The 17,780-nt window shown below is 43.9% G+C and overlaps 1 protein-coding gene across 1 annotated transcript; it reads right to left on the reverse strand.

Annotated features, from left to right (window-relative positions):
• Positions 1–829: 829 nt before the first annotated feature.
• LOC122936115 (McKusick-Kaufman/Bardet-Biedl syndromes putative chaperonin-like) lies at positions 830–15,381 on the reverse strand. The gene is given in 5 exon segments (XM_044292134.1): positions 830–1,406; positions 7,641–7,751; positions 12,525–12,700; positions 14,306–14,830; positions 14,833–15,381. Coding segments are annotated over 5 exon segments (1,713 nt in total). The 5' UTR covers positions 15,290–15,381; the 3' UTR covers positions 830–962.
• Positions 15,382–17,780: the final 2,399 nt, after the last annotated feature.

Raw genomic sequence — 17,780 nt, forward strand, 5'->3', positions numbered from 1 at the left:
TTTATGAATGAAGCAGGCGGCGCAGGCAAGTGACGTCAGTGAGTGACGCGCCGCGCCGGCTGCCCGGCCTGCCGGCATTGTACTGAAGCGCTTCGGATTTAAGGTACTTTTAGGAATAAAGAGGCATATTTAATAACTATTAATTGAATAAGACATATTATATTAGTATACAGGAGCGGCGGGGGATCTGTGGATGGCACAGTTATGGGCTGGGAGGGTCTGTGGATGACACATGTATAACAGTGCCATCCACAGATCCCCCCCTGTAACAGTGCCATCCACAGATCCCCCTGTAACAGTGAAAGCCACAGATCCCCCCATAACAGTGTCTGTCATCCACAGTTCCCCCCTAACAGTGTCCATCATCCACAGTTCCCCCCATAAGTGTCCGTCATCCACAGATCCCCCCATAACAGTGTCAGTCATCCACAGATCCCCCCATAACAGTGTCCGTCATCTACAGATCCCCCCATAACAGTGTCCGTCATCCACAGATCCCCAGTAATAGTGCCATCCACAGACCACCTAGTTCCAAACCCACAGCACACCTTTTGGTTAAAAATATTTTTTTTCTTATTTTCCTCCCCAAAAACCTAGGTGCGTCTTATACGCCGGTGCGTCTTATACGGCGAAAAATACGGTATGTTAACGGAAATATATAAAAAAAAAGTTATGGCTCAAGGAAGAAAAATGAAAAACGTAAAAATTGGAAAAAACCTCCAGTAGTGAAAGGGTTAAAGATAAAACAAGATGACTTTGTCCAAATACATAAAAGGTCCTTACAAGAGATAATGTGGACAGTTTATCGATGTATTTTTGGCAGGTTTCTTGCATAAATACATAAACATATGACCATGGAGCGGACTGCAGAACCTGTAGATGCGTATGAGATGAGACACATGGAAACAGTGATAATTCTAGAACAAAAATAAATTTAATATTTTATTTGTAAAACTATCAAATTAATTTTCATCTTTAACAATATATGCCAGATCCAAGATCAGACCAGCTGTGTCCACAGCCACCCTTATACCATTACATTTTGCAGTGAGGCTATCTAACACTAGAGGTTCTTTAGCTAATAATAGTGGAGAGATTTCTATCCGATGCCGGGGGCTGAACGGCTCAGATGGGCTCCCAAGAACAGACAACGTTAGACCATCTCTCCTCTGGAGAAGCTGACAGCCACACACATGTACAGCTTCTGTCTGGTCCACATCGACGGTGACTTCAGGAGGTATAGACCACACATGGCCGTCCTGTAAGTCCGTAAGCATTTCCCCGCCATCGTGTTCCAAACTTCGTGCCACAGCCTCTAATGAGGAGCAGAAGCAGTCAGCCACCAGCTTATACTCAGACGCTGTACATCCCAGGTCTTCAAGATGACTTCTGTGAATAATTGAACTCTGAAAACAGAAGATGAAAATAGGCAATACATTTATATATATATCTGATTTATAAAGCTGAGTGTATGTATGTATGTCCGCTAAAGGAATCCGCACAGTCGCATTTACAATGACGAAATTTGGCACACAGGTACATCAGGTGTCCTCGAAGGTTTTAGAACGAGTCTCGGCTCTCTAGGACGTACAGTTCCTGAGATATTACCGAACAATGCATTAGCCAATAGAAGCTTGCAGGCTTTTAGTCTCCACATACAGTTAACCATTTCACTACCATGCCACATTTCACCTTAAATCACAGGCCGATTTTTGCAAATCTGAAAAAGTCACTTTATGTGGTAATAACTTTAAAACGCTTTTACTTATCCAGGCCATTCTGTTTTCTCGTCACATATTGTACTTCATGACAGTGGTAAAATGGAGTAAAAATATTTCATTTTTATTTATAGAACAATAGATAGTAATAACTCCAAAAATAGTTATTACCTTACATTCCCCATATGTCTACTTCATGTTGGGATTATTTTGTGAATGATATTTTATTTTTTGGGGACGTTAGAAAGCTTAGAAGTTTATGAGCAAATCTTGAAATTTTTCAGAAAATTTTCCAAAACTAACCTTTTATGGATCAGTTCAGGTCTGAAGTCACTTTGTGAGGCTTAAATAATAGAAACCACCCAAAAATGACCCCATTTTAGAAACGACACCCCTCAAGGGCAAAAGCTGTATTATTCCAGATGAGGTGTGCACAACTAAGCTATATTTTATACACCCCTCAAGGTATTCAAAATTGATTTTACAAACTTTTGTAACCCTTTAGGTGTTCCACAAGAATTAAAGTAAAATGTAGATCAAATTTCCGAATTTCACATTTTTGGCAGATTTTCCATTTTAATAAAAAATTTTCCACTAACAAAGCAAGGGTTAACAGCCAAACAAAACTCAATATTTATCGCACCGATTCTGTAGTTTACAGAAATACCCCATATGTGGTCGTAAACTGCTGTACAGGCACACGGCAGGGCGCAGAAGGAAAGGAATGCCATGCGGTTTTTGGAGGGCAGATTTCACTGGGATCATTTTAAGCTGCCAAGTCACCCCTAGTGTAGAAACTCCAAAAAATAACCCCATTTTGGAAACTACGGGATAAGGTGGCAGTTTTGTTGGTACTATTTTAGGGTACATATGATTTTTGGCCGCTCTATATTGCACTTTTTTTGAGGCAAGGTAACAAAAAATAGCTGTTTTGGCACTGTTTTTATTTTTTGTTATTTACGATGTTCATCTGATAGGTAAGATCATGTGGTATTTTTATAGAGCAGGTTGTTACGGACTGAACAAAACCAAATATGACTATTTTTTCTTTGGTCGTTTGTTTCAGTTTTACATAATAAAGCATTTAAAAAGAAAATATATTTATTTTCTCCATATTCTGAAAACTTTTACTTTATTTTTACGGTGTTCATCTGAGGGGTTAGGTCATGTGATATTTTTATACAGCAGGTCGTTACGTGAAAAACTCATATGGTCGTGTGAACAAGCCCTAAAAAGGTGGAGCCTCTCTCTCCAACCTCAGTGGTTTACAAAGCATGAGAGTGACTCCAACCTAGGTTAGTTTGTCTAATATATATATATATATATATATATATATATATATATATGCTTGACAAAGGCCTCAGTGAGAAGGCTGAAACGTTGCTGGGAATAAAGTTTGGGGTCGTCACCCTGTCACCAAAAACTGGAAGTGCTGCCTCTTCATTCGGTGATTATATATATATATATATATATATATATATATATATATATATATACATACACACACACACACACACACACACACACACACACACATATATACATACACACACACACGTTTGGACACACCTTCTCATCCAAAGAGTTTTCTTTATTTTCATGACTATGGAAATTGTAGATTCACACTGAAGGCATCAAAACTATGAATTAACACATGTGGAATTATATACATAACAAAAAAGTGTGAAACAACTGAAAATATGTCATATTCTAGGTTCTTCAAAGTAGCCACCTTTTGCTTTGATTACTGCTTTGCACACTCTTGGCATTCTCTTAATGATCTTCAAGAGGTAGTCACCTGAAATGGTTTTCACTTCACAGGTGTGCCCTGTCAGGTTTAATAAGTGGGATTTCTTGCCTTATAAATGGGGTTGGGACCATCAGTTGCGTTGTGGAGAAGTCAGGTGGATACACAGCTGATAGTCCTACTGAATAGACTGTTAGAATGTGTACTATGGCAAGAAAAAAGCAGCTAAGTAAAGAAAAACGAGTGGCCATCATTACTTTAAGAAATGAAGGTTAGTCAGACCGAAAAATTGGGAAAACTTTGAAAGTGTCCCCAAGTGCAGTCACAAAAACCATCAAGCGCTACAAAGAAACTGGCTCACATGCGGACCGCCCCAGGAAAGGAAGACCAAGAGTCACCTCTGCTGCGGAGGATAAGTTCATCCGAGTCACCAGCCTCAGAAATCGCAGGTTAACAGCAGCTCAGATTAGAGACCAGGTCAATGCCACACAGAGTTCTAGCAGCAGACACATCTCTAGAACAACTGTTAAGAGGAGACTGTGTGAATCAGGCCTTCATGGTAGAATATCTGCTAGGAAACCACTGCTAAGGACAGGCAACAAGCAGAAGAGACTTGTTTGGGCTAAAGAACACAAGGAATGGACATTAGACCAGTGTAAATATGTGCTTTGGTCTGAGAAGTCCAAATTTGAGATCTTTGGTTCCAACCACCGTGTCTTTGTGCGACGCAGAACAGGTGAACGGATGGACTCTACATGCCTGGTTCCCACAGTGAAGCATGGAGGAGGAGGTATGATGGTGTGGGGGTGCTTTGCTGGTGACACTGTTGGGGATTTATTCAAAATTGAAGGCATACCGAACCAGCATGGCTACCACAGCATCTTGCAGCGGCATGCTATTCCATCCAGTTTGCGTTTAGTTGGACCATCATTTATTTTTCAACAGGACAATGACCCCAAACACACCTCCAGGCTGTGTAAGGGCTATTTGACCATGAAGGAGAGTGATGGGGTGCTGCGCCAGATGACCTGGTCTCCACAGTCACCGGACCTGAACCCAATCGAGATGGTTTGGGGTGAGCTGGACCACAGAGTGAAGGCATCTCTGGGAACTCCTTCAAGACTGTTGGAAGACCATTTCAGGTGACTACCTCTTGAAGCTCATCAAGACAATGCCAAGAGTGTGCAAAGCAAAAGGTGGCTACTTTGAAGAACCTAGAATATGACATATTTTCAGTTGTTTCACACTTTTTTGTTATGTATATAATTCCATATAAATATTTTTAATATATATATATATATATATATATATATAAATAGATGAGTGCACATAAGTTACTTTTAGCTCCCAAAAAGTGTGGCAGTTATCCGTGCCTTCACTGTGTAAACTGTAAGTACATGGTGAAGGGACGTGATTTCATTCATCCGAACACTGGAGTTATATATCCACTCAAATTTTATTTGACTTGTGATTCCAGTTACGTTATATACGTTTTATTGTGTCCCTGCAAGCTTTTATATGTAGGTGAAACTATATGTGACTTTAAATCCCGCTTTCTACACATATAGGACCTTTGGATGGATGGGTTCAGCTCAGCAGGAGGACAGATGTTCTGGATATGCACGGCTCATCCCGGACTATACTGTATATTTTTTTCTTCTTTTCTTCAATCATACTAATGCGTTTGCAATATGCGCTTTTTCCATTTATTATGGTCCATTCAAAATGCTTTTAGCCCGGTAAGGGTTAATATAGTGAGTGCTAGGGCATCAGTAATTTCTGTCCCCTTCCCCCCTTATTTACATAATTCGAGTGATAGTGCATCGTTGGATAGCACATCACCCGATTTTGTACCCTGGGTAAAGCATCTTGAATGACATTTGACTTTTGATGTTACTCCGTATTGATATTGACATACTCTGACGGTGGTGCCTGTGACGCGGCGATCATGTGACATACCATTGCGAACACGTGACCGCTCTTTCAATGACGTCACGGACATGCGCAAGTCTAGTTCCGGGACGCCGTATCCACGAGACACAGCACGCAATCCTGTATCCACCTGTCATCTGAGCTTGCCCGATTCCATGCCAGGCCCTCCTACAACGTCACACTTACAGGTGACAATTATTTAATCTTGATTATCATCACTTTAGGGTTATCAATATGTATTTCATGTACCGATGATTTTTGATATCTGAGTTATATGTATTCATGTATTTGATTGCACTGTCTCTCCGATATGACGTTCGGAAGTATTCACTAAATATGCACTGTATTTTATTTTCATTATTTCTGTTTAAGTATCACTTATATATGTTAATTGTGATGACTACATAAAAACCCACACTTGTATTGTATGCATTGCTTGAAAATGGTCCCAGTAAGCGGACCGAAACGTCGCTACCTGGGTGAATAAAGGATCCCACCATTTTTCACCAGACGGATGTGCTGCGGTGTGCTTATTTTTTTTGTCTACTTGACACTGTTGGACTTGGTGTCGACACCGCTGGCACCCAGCATCTTCTACGAGGATATATATATATATAAACACACACACACACACATATACATATATACACAGTTCATGCTTGCATTTAAAAGTTTAAAAGAGGGTGTCTGCTATGTACAATCCCTACTTCTTAGAAAGGTAAGCTGTTCTCAAACTGTCTTCCTGCTTGGATGACATCTCCAACGTTCAGCTGGAACCTTGGAGAAAACCTGCCAGTAAGTGTTCAATTTTCCTGTGGCGCCACAACAGGGGAAACGAAGCATTACAGGGTGGACAATCACATTAATGGGGTGTTTGTGTAATGGAGGACAAAAAAGTACACGTCCTCCAGAGTGAGGGGACAAGTCTGGCTCTCCCACCATTTATACCATCAGTATGGTATAAAACACATAGGAGGGAAACAGGTCTCATAAGTTTCCATATTGTAACACAATACACTGAGCTATAAATTAACTGTCTGGACACAACTGAGATAGGTGAACTATCCTGTAACAGCCTCTACTCAGGCCAAGAGATAAAGACCCTAAATAACAGACTCCCCCAAAGGAAGGATGACCCCCCCTGCATTTCCCTACAACCATCCATTAAAATAGCCCGTACATGGATGGCATCTGTCGACGTTTTATTTATTTTTTTGTAACAGCAGTGCATGCCGATTTTCCCTTTCCAGGACAGAGGGCTTGTGAAGAAAATCAGACATGTGAATTGGCATATTGACTATAATTTGTCAGTGTTCAGTCTGGATGTAAACCTATCACTCTGGTATACTTCGATCCTGAATGTAGCACTTCCTGTTTCTGTATCCAACCAAGCCCATGATGCACTTCTTTCTCTGCCACAGCTCCAGCCCTGCACAGCCACTTACTCTTCTATCACCGCTCCTAACAACACCCAGCTAGTTTATAGCTCCTCCCACCAGCTAGTTACATAGACACTCCCCTATCACTGCCGCTAACACAATTAACATAGACACTCCCCTATCAACACCCAGCTTGTTTATAGCTCCTCCCACTCAGCTAATTACATAGACACTCCACTATCACTGTCCTTTCCATGGACATAACAGTACAGGAAGTAAGAAAGAGCTGCAGGGACATGGTCATGTGACCACACCCTAAAATAGGAGCAATAATAGTAAAAGAAATACATTACAGCAACCTTCAGAAATGATAATTTAAAAAGATGTTGATTCGAACTGGAAAACCCCCTTTAAGATTTGCTCATCTAAATGATCCCTTAGGCCCCTTTTAGGCAAGCGAGTCCCATGCATTGGATTCGCAGCGCTGGTATGCGCCAGCTCCCTTCCTGACATCCTAGCACTGACGGTGTCGCATAGCATTATATTGATTCCCATCATTACGTATTATCCAATACATTCCAGAACTGTAAGGGTTACATAGCATCATAAATCAATTTAATGCTATGAGACCCCGGCAGTGCTGGGAGGTCAGGACTGGAGCTGCCGCATACTGGCGCTTCGGGTCAGATGCGTTTAACTCACTTGCCTGAAAGGGGCCTTAGAGGTCAGACCTCAATTCTCAAAATACACAACATGGCAACTCTGACTACAAGCCCGGCCTGTCACATGACCTCACACTGCTAAGCAACTCTAAAGGTGATTGACATAAATATGTTTAGTTTTTGCTTATAATTATATAATCACCTTATACCGGATATAGGCAGCTATATGTGCTTCAGTACAGCCTCCACCAAGCAGGAGCCAGGGGTCCTTTAAGAGAAGATTTAAAGTGTGCTCGGCAGTGTGACACGTCCGCTGAAAAGACAAATGAGAAATAAGAAAATTAAGAAATAGTACCATACCTAGATACAAAAAGCTAAATGGCAGATCAAGTATAAATCGCTTGCTTAGAGGGAGTCTGTCTCCGATGTGACGGCATAACCGCTCCCCTTGCAGTCCTCTGGCTTGGAGATCTCACACAAGCGCTTGCCAGTCACCTCCGGGTCCGCGCATGTGCACTGCTCTAACCACTATGGGCAGAGGCACCGGTCTTAACAGTGTGCATGCATTGGCCTGGCGATTGCGCAAGATCTCCAGGCCAGAGGACTGCAAGGGGAGCAATTATCCCGGCAGATCGGAGAGGGGCCGGGGCACTTACAGCCATAATGCCGACCTTGGGCACTTGCAGGACCAAATATGTATGGTCTTTATAACTAGATTTTGTACTCTTTATTTATCTTCCATTCAATGGGGGACACAGGCATTGACCATGGGTATAGCTATTGCCACTAGGAGGCGACACTAAGCAAAAAAAGCTCTAGCTCCTTCTCCTCTCAGCTATATCCCTCCTGCAGACATTGAGCTAATCAGTTTGTACAAAATCAGTAGGAGCAGCCAGAAGAAGCCAACAGAAAATAATAAGAAACCCAGAGATGGGTCAAGATCAAGAACCAGACGGACGTATCTAGGAGAACCAATAATGTACATACCGGGTGGGAGCTATGTCCCCCAATGAACTGAAGAGAAACAGATTTTACGGCAAGTACAAGATCTAGTTCTCATCTGTCTCATTGAAGGACACAGGCATTGGGACGTTCCAGAGTAGTCTGAGGGTGGGCTCAACTTCGACCCCCCTGCCATCAAAGAACCGCAAAACGTTTGCAAAACTCTACGCCCCAAAGAAGCATCAGAAGATGCAAAGGTGTGCACCCTGTAAAAGTATGCAAAGACGACCAGGTCGCTGCCTTGCACACCTGAAGGGCCGAAGCCCCATGATGCACCGCCCAAGAGGCTCCCACTGCCCGAGCCGAATGAGCGGTCACCCAGAAGGGCGGGGCCCGATCCTTAACGCGATCCCGCTTCCACAATAGCCAAACAAATCCATCGGGAGATGGAAGTCTTTGACGCTGCCAGTCATCTTCTTAGCCCTTCTGGAATCACGAACAAAGAATCCGTCCGCATGAAAGATGCCAATAGATACGGACTGCACTCACCAGATCCAGAGCATGGAGCGACTGTTCCTGAGGATGAGACTGGTCCGGACAAAATGAAGGAAGAATAATCTCCTCATTTAGATGAAATGCAGACACGCCCTTCGGAAGAAAAAACTAGACCGGATGAAGGACTCCCTTGTCCTGATGGCGGATCAGGAAAGGCGACCGACATGACAAAGCAGCGAGTTACGACACTCTATGGATGGAAATGACTGCACCAAAAAGTCCACCTTGTAGGACAGGAAGCAAAGGGACACCTGCTGCAAAAGCTCAAATAGAGAGCGCTGAGCACCGGTTTAAGGTCCAGGGATTCAATGGAAGTTGGTAAGTGGGGGCAGCGTCCGCCACCCCCTGCAGAAATGTCCTCTGATGCTGTCACCGTAGTATAAAGTGCACTACATGTAAAGGTGTGTTCACAGCTACAACTAGCGAGAAGGTTCCACCCCTAGAAGTGGGACGATGAACAGAATACTCCCCCTGCGGCAGAGTCCCACAGTAGGGGCACGGAATAAGAGTAGCCATAAAATCTATGGTCAGCGCAAGGCTGCCTCATAGGGGGGGAGGTCATAGCACAACTACGGTCTCTAGGGCCAGAGGACAGACTCCCCCTGACAATGAAGCCAAACCGCAGTAGTCACCAAGAGAATGGTACTAGTGCCATCCTCCAATTGAGAAGGAAGGAAACTGGCAAGCGGTGTATCTGTTCCACCTACTAACAGAGAATGGACGTCTAGCATGTTGAGTCAACAGCCTGTCAGCTACAGTCCCACCTAAGATGGAAAATGCGATAGAGAATCACTCTGCTGACTGAAGAGGGGAACCTTACCAGATGTATCACTACGGGTGTAAGCACTACTGGTTTTGCAACTACTCCTCAATAGGAGAGTAATGCTACCGGGTCTACCATATGCAATTGTGGTGCAACTAGTCCACCTACAGAAGGGGGAAATCCAAAAGGATAGATGACAACCAGTATTAGTGCCATTACTCCTCCTGCGGAGGGGATAATGCCCCAGGACGTATGGTATCCAGCAGAAGCGCAGTTACTCGCCTAATGAAGGAGGGTAATGCCATAGCCCGTATAGGAACCCGTGGTAGAGCAACTCCTCTATGGAAAGAGGGTAATACCACCAATTGTACAGTATCCAGAGCAAGTGCCAATACTCCTAATAGGGAAGGAGAGGAATGCCGTGGACGTATTAGATCCAGTAACAGTGCCACTACTCCACCTATGAAAGGATGGTAATGCTACCGGACATCCAGTATCCAGTGGTGGTGTAAATAGTCCGCCAACAGAAAGAGGACCCTGCTACCTGATGTATAGGATTCAACGGGAAACGCAGATACTCTGCCCAGAAAAAAAAATGTCCATTAAAAAAGGAGGATAATTCTAAAGGCTGAACCGCATCCAGTGGTGGAGCCATCACTCTGCCTATGGAAAGAGAATAATGGTACAGACTGTATGGCACCCAAAAGGAGCGCTATTACCCTGTCTATAGACGAAGGGTAATGGTACAAGCTTCACAGTATCCAGTGGAAGTGCACATACCCGCCTAGGAGGACCATGCCGCCGGTAGTACAACATCCAATGCAAGTGGAATTATTCCGCCTATGGAAGGAGGGTAATGCTACTGGCAGTACAGCATCTAGCGTACATGCAATTACTCCACTTAAGGAAGGAAGGTAATGCTGCAGGCAGTACAGCATCCAATGCAAGTGCATTTACTCCGCCTTTTGTGGAAGGAAGGTAATTCTACAGGTACTACAGCATCCTATAAAAGGAGGGTAATGCTACAGGCAGTACCGCCTCCATTGTAAACACAATTACTCTCCTAAGGAAGGAGGATAATGCTGCAGGCTGTACGGTATCTAGTCTAAGTGCATTTACTCCACCTTTTATGGAATGAGGGTAATGCTACAGACAGTACCGCATCCAAGGTAAATGCAATTACTTTGCCTAAGGAAGGAGGGTGATGCTACAGGCTTGTACTATATCCAGTGCACATGCAATTACTCCACCTTTTTATGGAAAGAGGGTAATGCTACTGGCTGTACGGTATCCAATGCATGTGCAATTACTCCACCTTTTATGGAAAGGGGGTAATGCTGCCGGCTGTATGGTATCCAATGCATGTGCAATTACTCCACCTTTTATGGAAAGGGGGTAATGCTGCCGGCTGTATGGTATCCAATGCATGTGCAATTACTCCACCTTTTATGGAAGGAGGGTAATGCTACCGGCTGTATGGTATCCAATGCATGTGCAATTACTCCACCTTTTATGGAAGGAGGGTAATGCTACCGGCTGTATGGTATCCAATGCATGTGCAAATACTCCACCTTTTATGGAAAGAGGGTAATGCTGCCGCCTGTACGGTATCCAATGCATGTGCAATTACTCCACCTTTTATGGAAGGAGGGTAATGCGGCTGTATGGTATCCAGTGTAAATGCAAATACTCCACTATGGGAGGGGTGTAATGCCGCGAATGAAGGGAGGGCCATGGTACAGGACATATGCAGCAAGCGGTATGCAAGCACACCACCTATTCATTGCCCCACAGGCCTAAGTGTAGTGTTCTAGGGCGATGGGAACTAAGCATAAAATAGGACTGGAGCTCCAAGAGTTAACAGTTGTTAGAATCACACTGAGCCCTCAACCTATTAACCCTTCCCTGAGTTATCTGAAAAAACAACATATCATCCTTAGCTTGTTCATCTGCTGATTGCACCTCAGAGATGCTTAACAAACATCTGAATACCTAGCCTTGAGCTTTCACAAGACAATGCATTTTCCCCCAGCCACAGGCTCTCTGAGGCAAGGAAGGTGTTAAACAGTAGGCCGGGGCTGGAGCTCAGTGGGCCACTGGAGGAGCGCACTCTGAGAACACAGTCCCCGACCCCAAACACACCGGAAAAATGCTGTGTAGTAGGCCGCAGAGCGGGGGCACGGATTACAAACAGGGTTGACAGGAAGCATTACCGGTTGGGGCGGCAATCAAGGAGGGAGCGGGAAAACAAACCAACGACATATCCCGGCCGTACAATAAGCCAGCCAGGAGCTTAGGAACTGCCTCAGTGAAGCTGGGGCCTCGACTACCAGAGTCTCCGGCAGTCTTTTTCTGCTAGGAGACCATACTTCCACTTTTCATATAAACCGCTCCAGACATAGACCGAAACGCTGGGATGAAATATCCACCATCCCCAAGCCTGGTCCTCCTTTTCTTCTGAAGAGCGGGAACGAGCAGGAAGTTTGGCCCCCCATTTCCTGAGTGGAAGTGCAGGCAGTTTTTACCCAGACTGCCTGAAGCTTCCCACTAAAAGAAAGAAAAAGACAAAATTAGTAAACCAGCAACGCAGGGGTCTGCCTCCTACAGACACAAAGCTAAAACTGATTAGCCCAATGTCTGCAAGAGGGATATAGCTGGGAGAAGGAGGAGCTAACACTTTTTTTTAAATCATTATAATTACATTATAATTTTGCACCCCGGTCTCGTTCATGCAGACGCAGGTACAGGAGCCCTGACCCTTTTTTACTAGAACAAAAAACACTGATCATATTAAAATCTGCTTAGCTGACAAGTGATCATATTTACCGTAAGCTCCTTTACAGAGGTCTCATTCCGGTTGCAGAGCACAATACTGCACACAGTAGTGTCAGAGGGGAGGAGATGCAGGTAGTGCTTATTCCCGTAGGACGCCTTACTGATCTGCTTGAGGCTACCATAGGAAACGTGGGAAAGCGGACAGAGAGAAGCTATAGGCTGGGCGCCTGTAATAGAATGGTAGAATACACAGAATTACATACATAATTGTAACACGGAAAACATTAATAAACTTATTCGGGGGGTTTAAAACTGGTACAGACCTAATAACTTGTACAAGAAAGGCTTGTATTACAGCCAGTGTTTTTTCGCTAACAAGCGTTTTTTCACGTAATACTGCTGCCGATTACCCTCGTTCACCAGGAAATCGCATCCTATATACAGGCACAACAATCATTGCCAGCAGCACATTGTGCAGTCTAATCACACCCTGCTGCAGCCAAATAATGATTTTGTATGGGGACATTGGCATTTGTGATCACTTCTCCCCATACTGTGGAGGAGATCGCTGCATGTAATTGCAGGGGTCTTCTTCACCGACGAGCAGGCGATGGTCGGGAAGATAAGGCTCATCTGCCAGTGTAATACAGCCCTTAGGTTGTGTTCAACCAGGAAGCAGCATCTGCCTCACTGCGCATGCGTCAGGTCACGAAGCCCAATCGAGGCAGGTGCGAGCACACAGAACTCTGTGTAAGCGGCAGTCATTTATATATAGGTCATACAGGAGGATTATCAGCTCAGTTAGATAATTCACATGTATACGTTTTGTGGACTGGAAGCTTCACATGGCTACATTGTTCAATGGCTCCGCTGCTGTACATGGACACCTGACAATCAAATGGGAGGGAGGAATGCATATGGGCACTGTGTAAGCTGTGCACCAAGCGCTCATGCCAGCCCCTTGGTGCTCCAAATTTCTCTTTTGCATAAATATAAGAACAATATCTCTGCTGCAGGGCAACCTACAGAAAATAAATAAAGGTATTATTTTACTCAGCGTGATCAACCCCACCAGGCACTATATCTGGTTTAATAGGGTTGATCGAGTCAATTAAAAATCCTCAGACAACCCCTACAACGGCTTAAAATAAAAATAGCATATTTTCCTGCTTCTCCAGTGCTGTTCTCTGCAGCACTCCCTAATGCTGTTTGTTTGCCCAGATAGAACACGCACACGCAAGTGCTGCAGCCAATCACTTTATCTTTATCAGTCTATAATGGAGGACAGCGATTGGCTGCAGTGGTCACATGCCAAATCCAAATCAGCAGCAGGAGTACCGAGGAGTGTTGGATAAAATGGAAATGGAAAAAAAAATGGATTTTTTTTTATTTAAAACATTATAGGGGGGGTCATATATGTAATATTGGAGTTAAAATGAACTTCAGGTGCAATTAGTTATCACTTCAGTGCGATGTATAACTTCCAATTCTCTAGTAAAGTAAAATACAAAGTTCTCACTGAAGCAGTAAAATTGAATAACTCACTGGTTGTGATGCTGAAAAGCAAAGGAATGGACTGCAATACCTCACTGGACCTGCGGACGGGTGTGGCACTGTTTTGCAGCGAGGCTCTTCTAGTCCTGTACATCCCATTTAATGCAATCCAACAAACTCAGAGCATCTCCAGTGGTGAAGAACTACTGATGTATAAGACCCTCGGCAGGGGCTTCAACCCTATGGACCCTCTCCAGAAATATCTTTAGGCATGTCAGTGGTAGCTGGTGGTACACCTTAATCCTAGCACATTATGTAAAACATCAATACATTATTACCTGTCATTTGACTTAAAGGTTCCATAAGAGCAGCTCCTAATCTGTCCACCTCAAGGACACCGTGTTCCTTCAGGTACTGTTTCAGCGATGGGTGGATCACTTTTTGACACAACACCATTTGCACGTGATCATCCACTAACCGTTTCCCTAAAACAATCAACTGCTCCAACATGACATTTTCTGGATCTACCCCGACCATAACCTCCATAGTGCCCTCTCCAGTATCACCAAGTTCTCCACATAATGACATGGAAAATAAGGCTAGCTTAATATTGGTGGAGGGTAGGCCTGAAGAAGGCCTCACTCTGCTCCAGGCTGGCTCTTCAATGAGCACTCCGGGAATAAAGACAGACTCCATTACACTTGGGCCTTCGACCGTCACGAACAGAGTTCTTCCTAAAAGCTGACCAGGACAGGACTCATCGGGGACTTTGTGGAGAAAAGCTTTTACAATCAGGAGGCTCACGTAATCGACTTCTTTCACCGTCATCATGCATGCTGGTTTGCTACTGAGTACGGACCGGGTAAAATCAAGAATTGATTTGCTGTAGTAAAGTCGACGTTGATTTTGCAAGCGCAGTCCTCAGACTTCAAGTAACTCAAGGAGGTGTCCAAAAGCCTCTTGTTTAATTTTATCACCTTGTGGGTTGAAACGGGTAAACTCAGGCACCTGTCGATCAGGCTGCAACAGAGGATTGCTGCAAAGAGTCCACAATCACTGAAGGCGGAGATATGATTACGGATGGAGGCGACAAGTAGCTGCAACGCAGGGTGGCTGAGGGACAATCCACCGAGTAATGCCGCGGACTGCGACGTCGTAGTAACACCCCCCCCACTACCATTGTGAATCTGCTTCAGTCTTCCATACGGGCCATAGCATGATGCCACCATCATCCGTATCACACTCAGTGCTTGCCGCAGTGATGCACTGGTGAAGGGCCCGGCTGCGCACCGTGATGGATTTTTCTGTTCAACTCTTTCCATTGTGACTATGTAAGAATTCCTACTCCTCAAGAAAATAAATCAGGTTAGGATTTAAAAATCACATCATTTATTAAGCTCACACCAACAGGGGGAAATGTGCAACACGACAGTTGTAGGTTGACAAGTACTCAACATGAGTGAATCCGGTGAACACGCATGAGGTGGGGTGTCATTCCCTGCTTCGAGAGTCTTTGACCGCCATGGTTTCTTTAGCAGAACTCTTTGCCACCTTCTGAATAAAATATGTCCCAAAGTGGATGCCTAGAAAGGAGATCCCAGCAACCCACAGCCAGTTCCTCCTCAAAAACGATTTCTGCTTCATGGCTCCCAGGTCAAGAAGAGCAGCTCCACAATCTGAAAAGCAAACATTGCAATTAAAGTCAAATACAAATTCAGATTCAAATCTCAAACTCGTCCTAAAATGTAGAACATTGGTGACATGTTTCCAAGTCTTGTCCCTGAAGGTGACTATGGGCATTGGAGCCTCCAATGCAGATGTGGATCGAGTCTGGCAGAGGGTGCCCTGCAGATCAGCTGCTTAAAGGGGTTTTAGCCATAATTGATGTAAAAGATGAAAATCAGACATCATATAGTACATGACTATACCTTTCTAACAAAGCTAGAACCAGCCCTGTACCTCACATGGAACCAGGGCACCAAAAAAAAAAAAAAAAAAAAAAAAAAAAAAACACTCAACGTACACCAAAAAGTCATATGATTAAATCCCAAAACGTATTAATATACAAAACATGAACACAAGAAAAGCTAAAAACAGGTTACGCAGTAAAGTCTCATTCACACGTCAGTGACTGCGAGTCAAGATGAGCGAAGCAACTTCGGATGCTACATCCGAAGTCGCTTCTCTAAAAAAAAATTGTTGTAATACTGTACGAAGATCCTTCTCCATACAGCATTAGAATGTACTGCCTCCGATGAGGCAAAGTCCGTTATTCACTAAGTTGCGCGCGACTTTGTTCAATAACTTCTGTAATTGATTATTACAGTGAAAAACCTTGTAACCAAATTCGGCTTCGGTTCCACGGTACCATAATAGAAGTCTATAGCCTGCATAATGAATCCGTCTGGTTTGCGTTATGCAGGAGAGGACTCCAGCAGAAGGTAAACGGGACGGATCAGTTTTGCAGCCCATAGACTTCTATTATGATGGAAAGAATAACGGAATGCCTCTAAAGACATTCCGTTATAGTCTGTGGTAACGGAATCCATAACGCAGTTCAGTAAATACCGCAACACAAACTTCAAAATATGAAATTCGCTTATCCCTAGGTTTGACCAATTTGGATGTTTGTATATTACTTTTAGGAGGACTGATGTTTGCACACGTTGTATTTCTCGCTCAGGCGCATAGCACCTGGCATTATTGATGTCGTATAGAGTTGTTGAACTTGTAGCTTTCACTTTATTATTTTTTGTCTGATTTGGGCATTTGAGATACTCGTTCTTCTGTAATACCGTACCCTATAGTGTGGGAGGTGCAGGCTTACTAATTATCTTTACCGCACACGTCCCGTGTAAGCCGTTTTTAACTTTTCTCATGATCATGTTTTGGATATTAATACATTTTGGTATTTAATCATGTGACTTTTTGGTGTGCGACATTTTTGTATTTTTTATCATCATAATTGGTTGCTGGGCTTTTGCACATGGCAGCACCCTACTGCCATCAGTTACATCAGTTGTGTCTGGCTCTGCAAATAAGGGTTTGGAGAGCTACAGGAACAGAGACTGAAGTTATAGTCACCTACCTAAAAAACCACCAGCATACCACTATTTGGCTTTTGCATCCGTTTCCTTGGCAGAAAGAAATCGAAAAATGGATGGCATCCGACCTTGCCCCTCAGGATGAAAGACTGGGTTTGACTGCATGTTATACCAGCCCCAGTGTATAACTCCGAGACCCGCTCCCATTACTATCAGAACTTTGTAGTTCTTCCACACTGACTTTAGTCCCATCACTGGCACCAATCTACACAAAAACAGAAGAAAAATGATGCCATAAAATAAAAACACAAAGAGAGATGAGGGACCAAGGAGGCCCCAGACATGCCGATCGTAGCCCTATACAACATGCTTTATATAGGAGTATAGCCATTTCTATTATATTCAGACTACAGGATGCATGCCGAATTTATATTACTGCACAGTTATCTCCCCTACAACCATAGGCCGCAGACGCCCACCGCATAACACAGGTCTCATCCGGTAAATATATGGCTACGCTAAACTACTTCACTATGAATTGTCTTTTGCTAGTGTCCATCCCTCCCATCCAGGAGGACACAGCATTAAAGGGGTATTCCATCCACTGAACAGGTCAGCCCACCAACCAAACATGATACACCTATCCCAATTTCCCCGAGCCGCACAACCACAAATGTGAGAAGTCTGAATAAAGCGGTGGTCGCGCACGCCTCCTACCGTTTCAGTCAATGTCTTTGGCCCTGATGGAAGCAACGGAGCATAACTCTAA

The sequence above is a fragment of the Bufo gargarizans genome, chromosome 4 (genome assembly GCF_014858855.1).
Source record: "Bufo gargarizans isolate SCDJY-AF-19 chromosome 4, ASM1485885v1, whole genome shotgun sequence".
Classification (NCBI taxonomy): domain Eukaryota; kingdom Metazoa; phylum Chordata; class Amphibia; order Anura; family Bufonidae; genus Bufo; species Bufo gargarizans.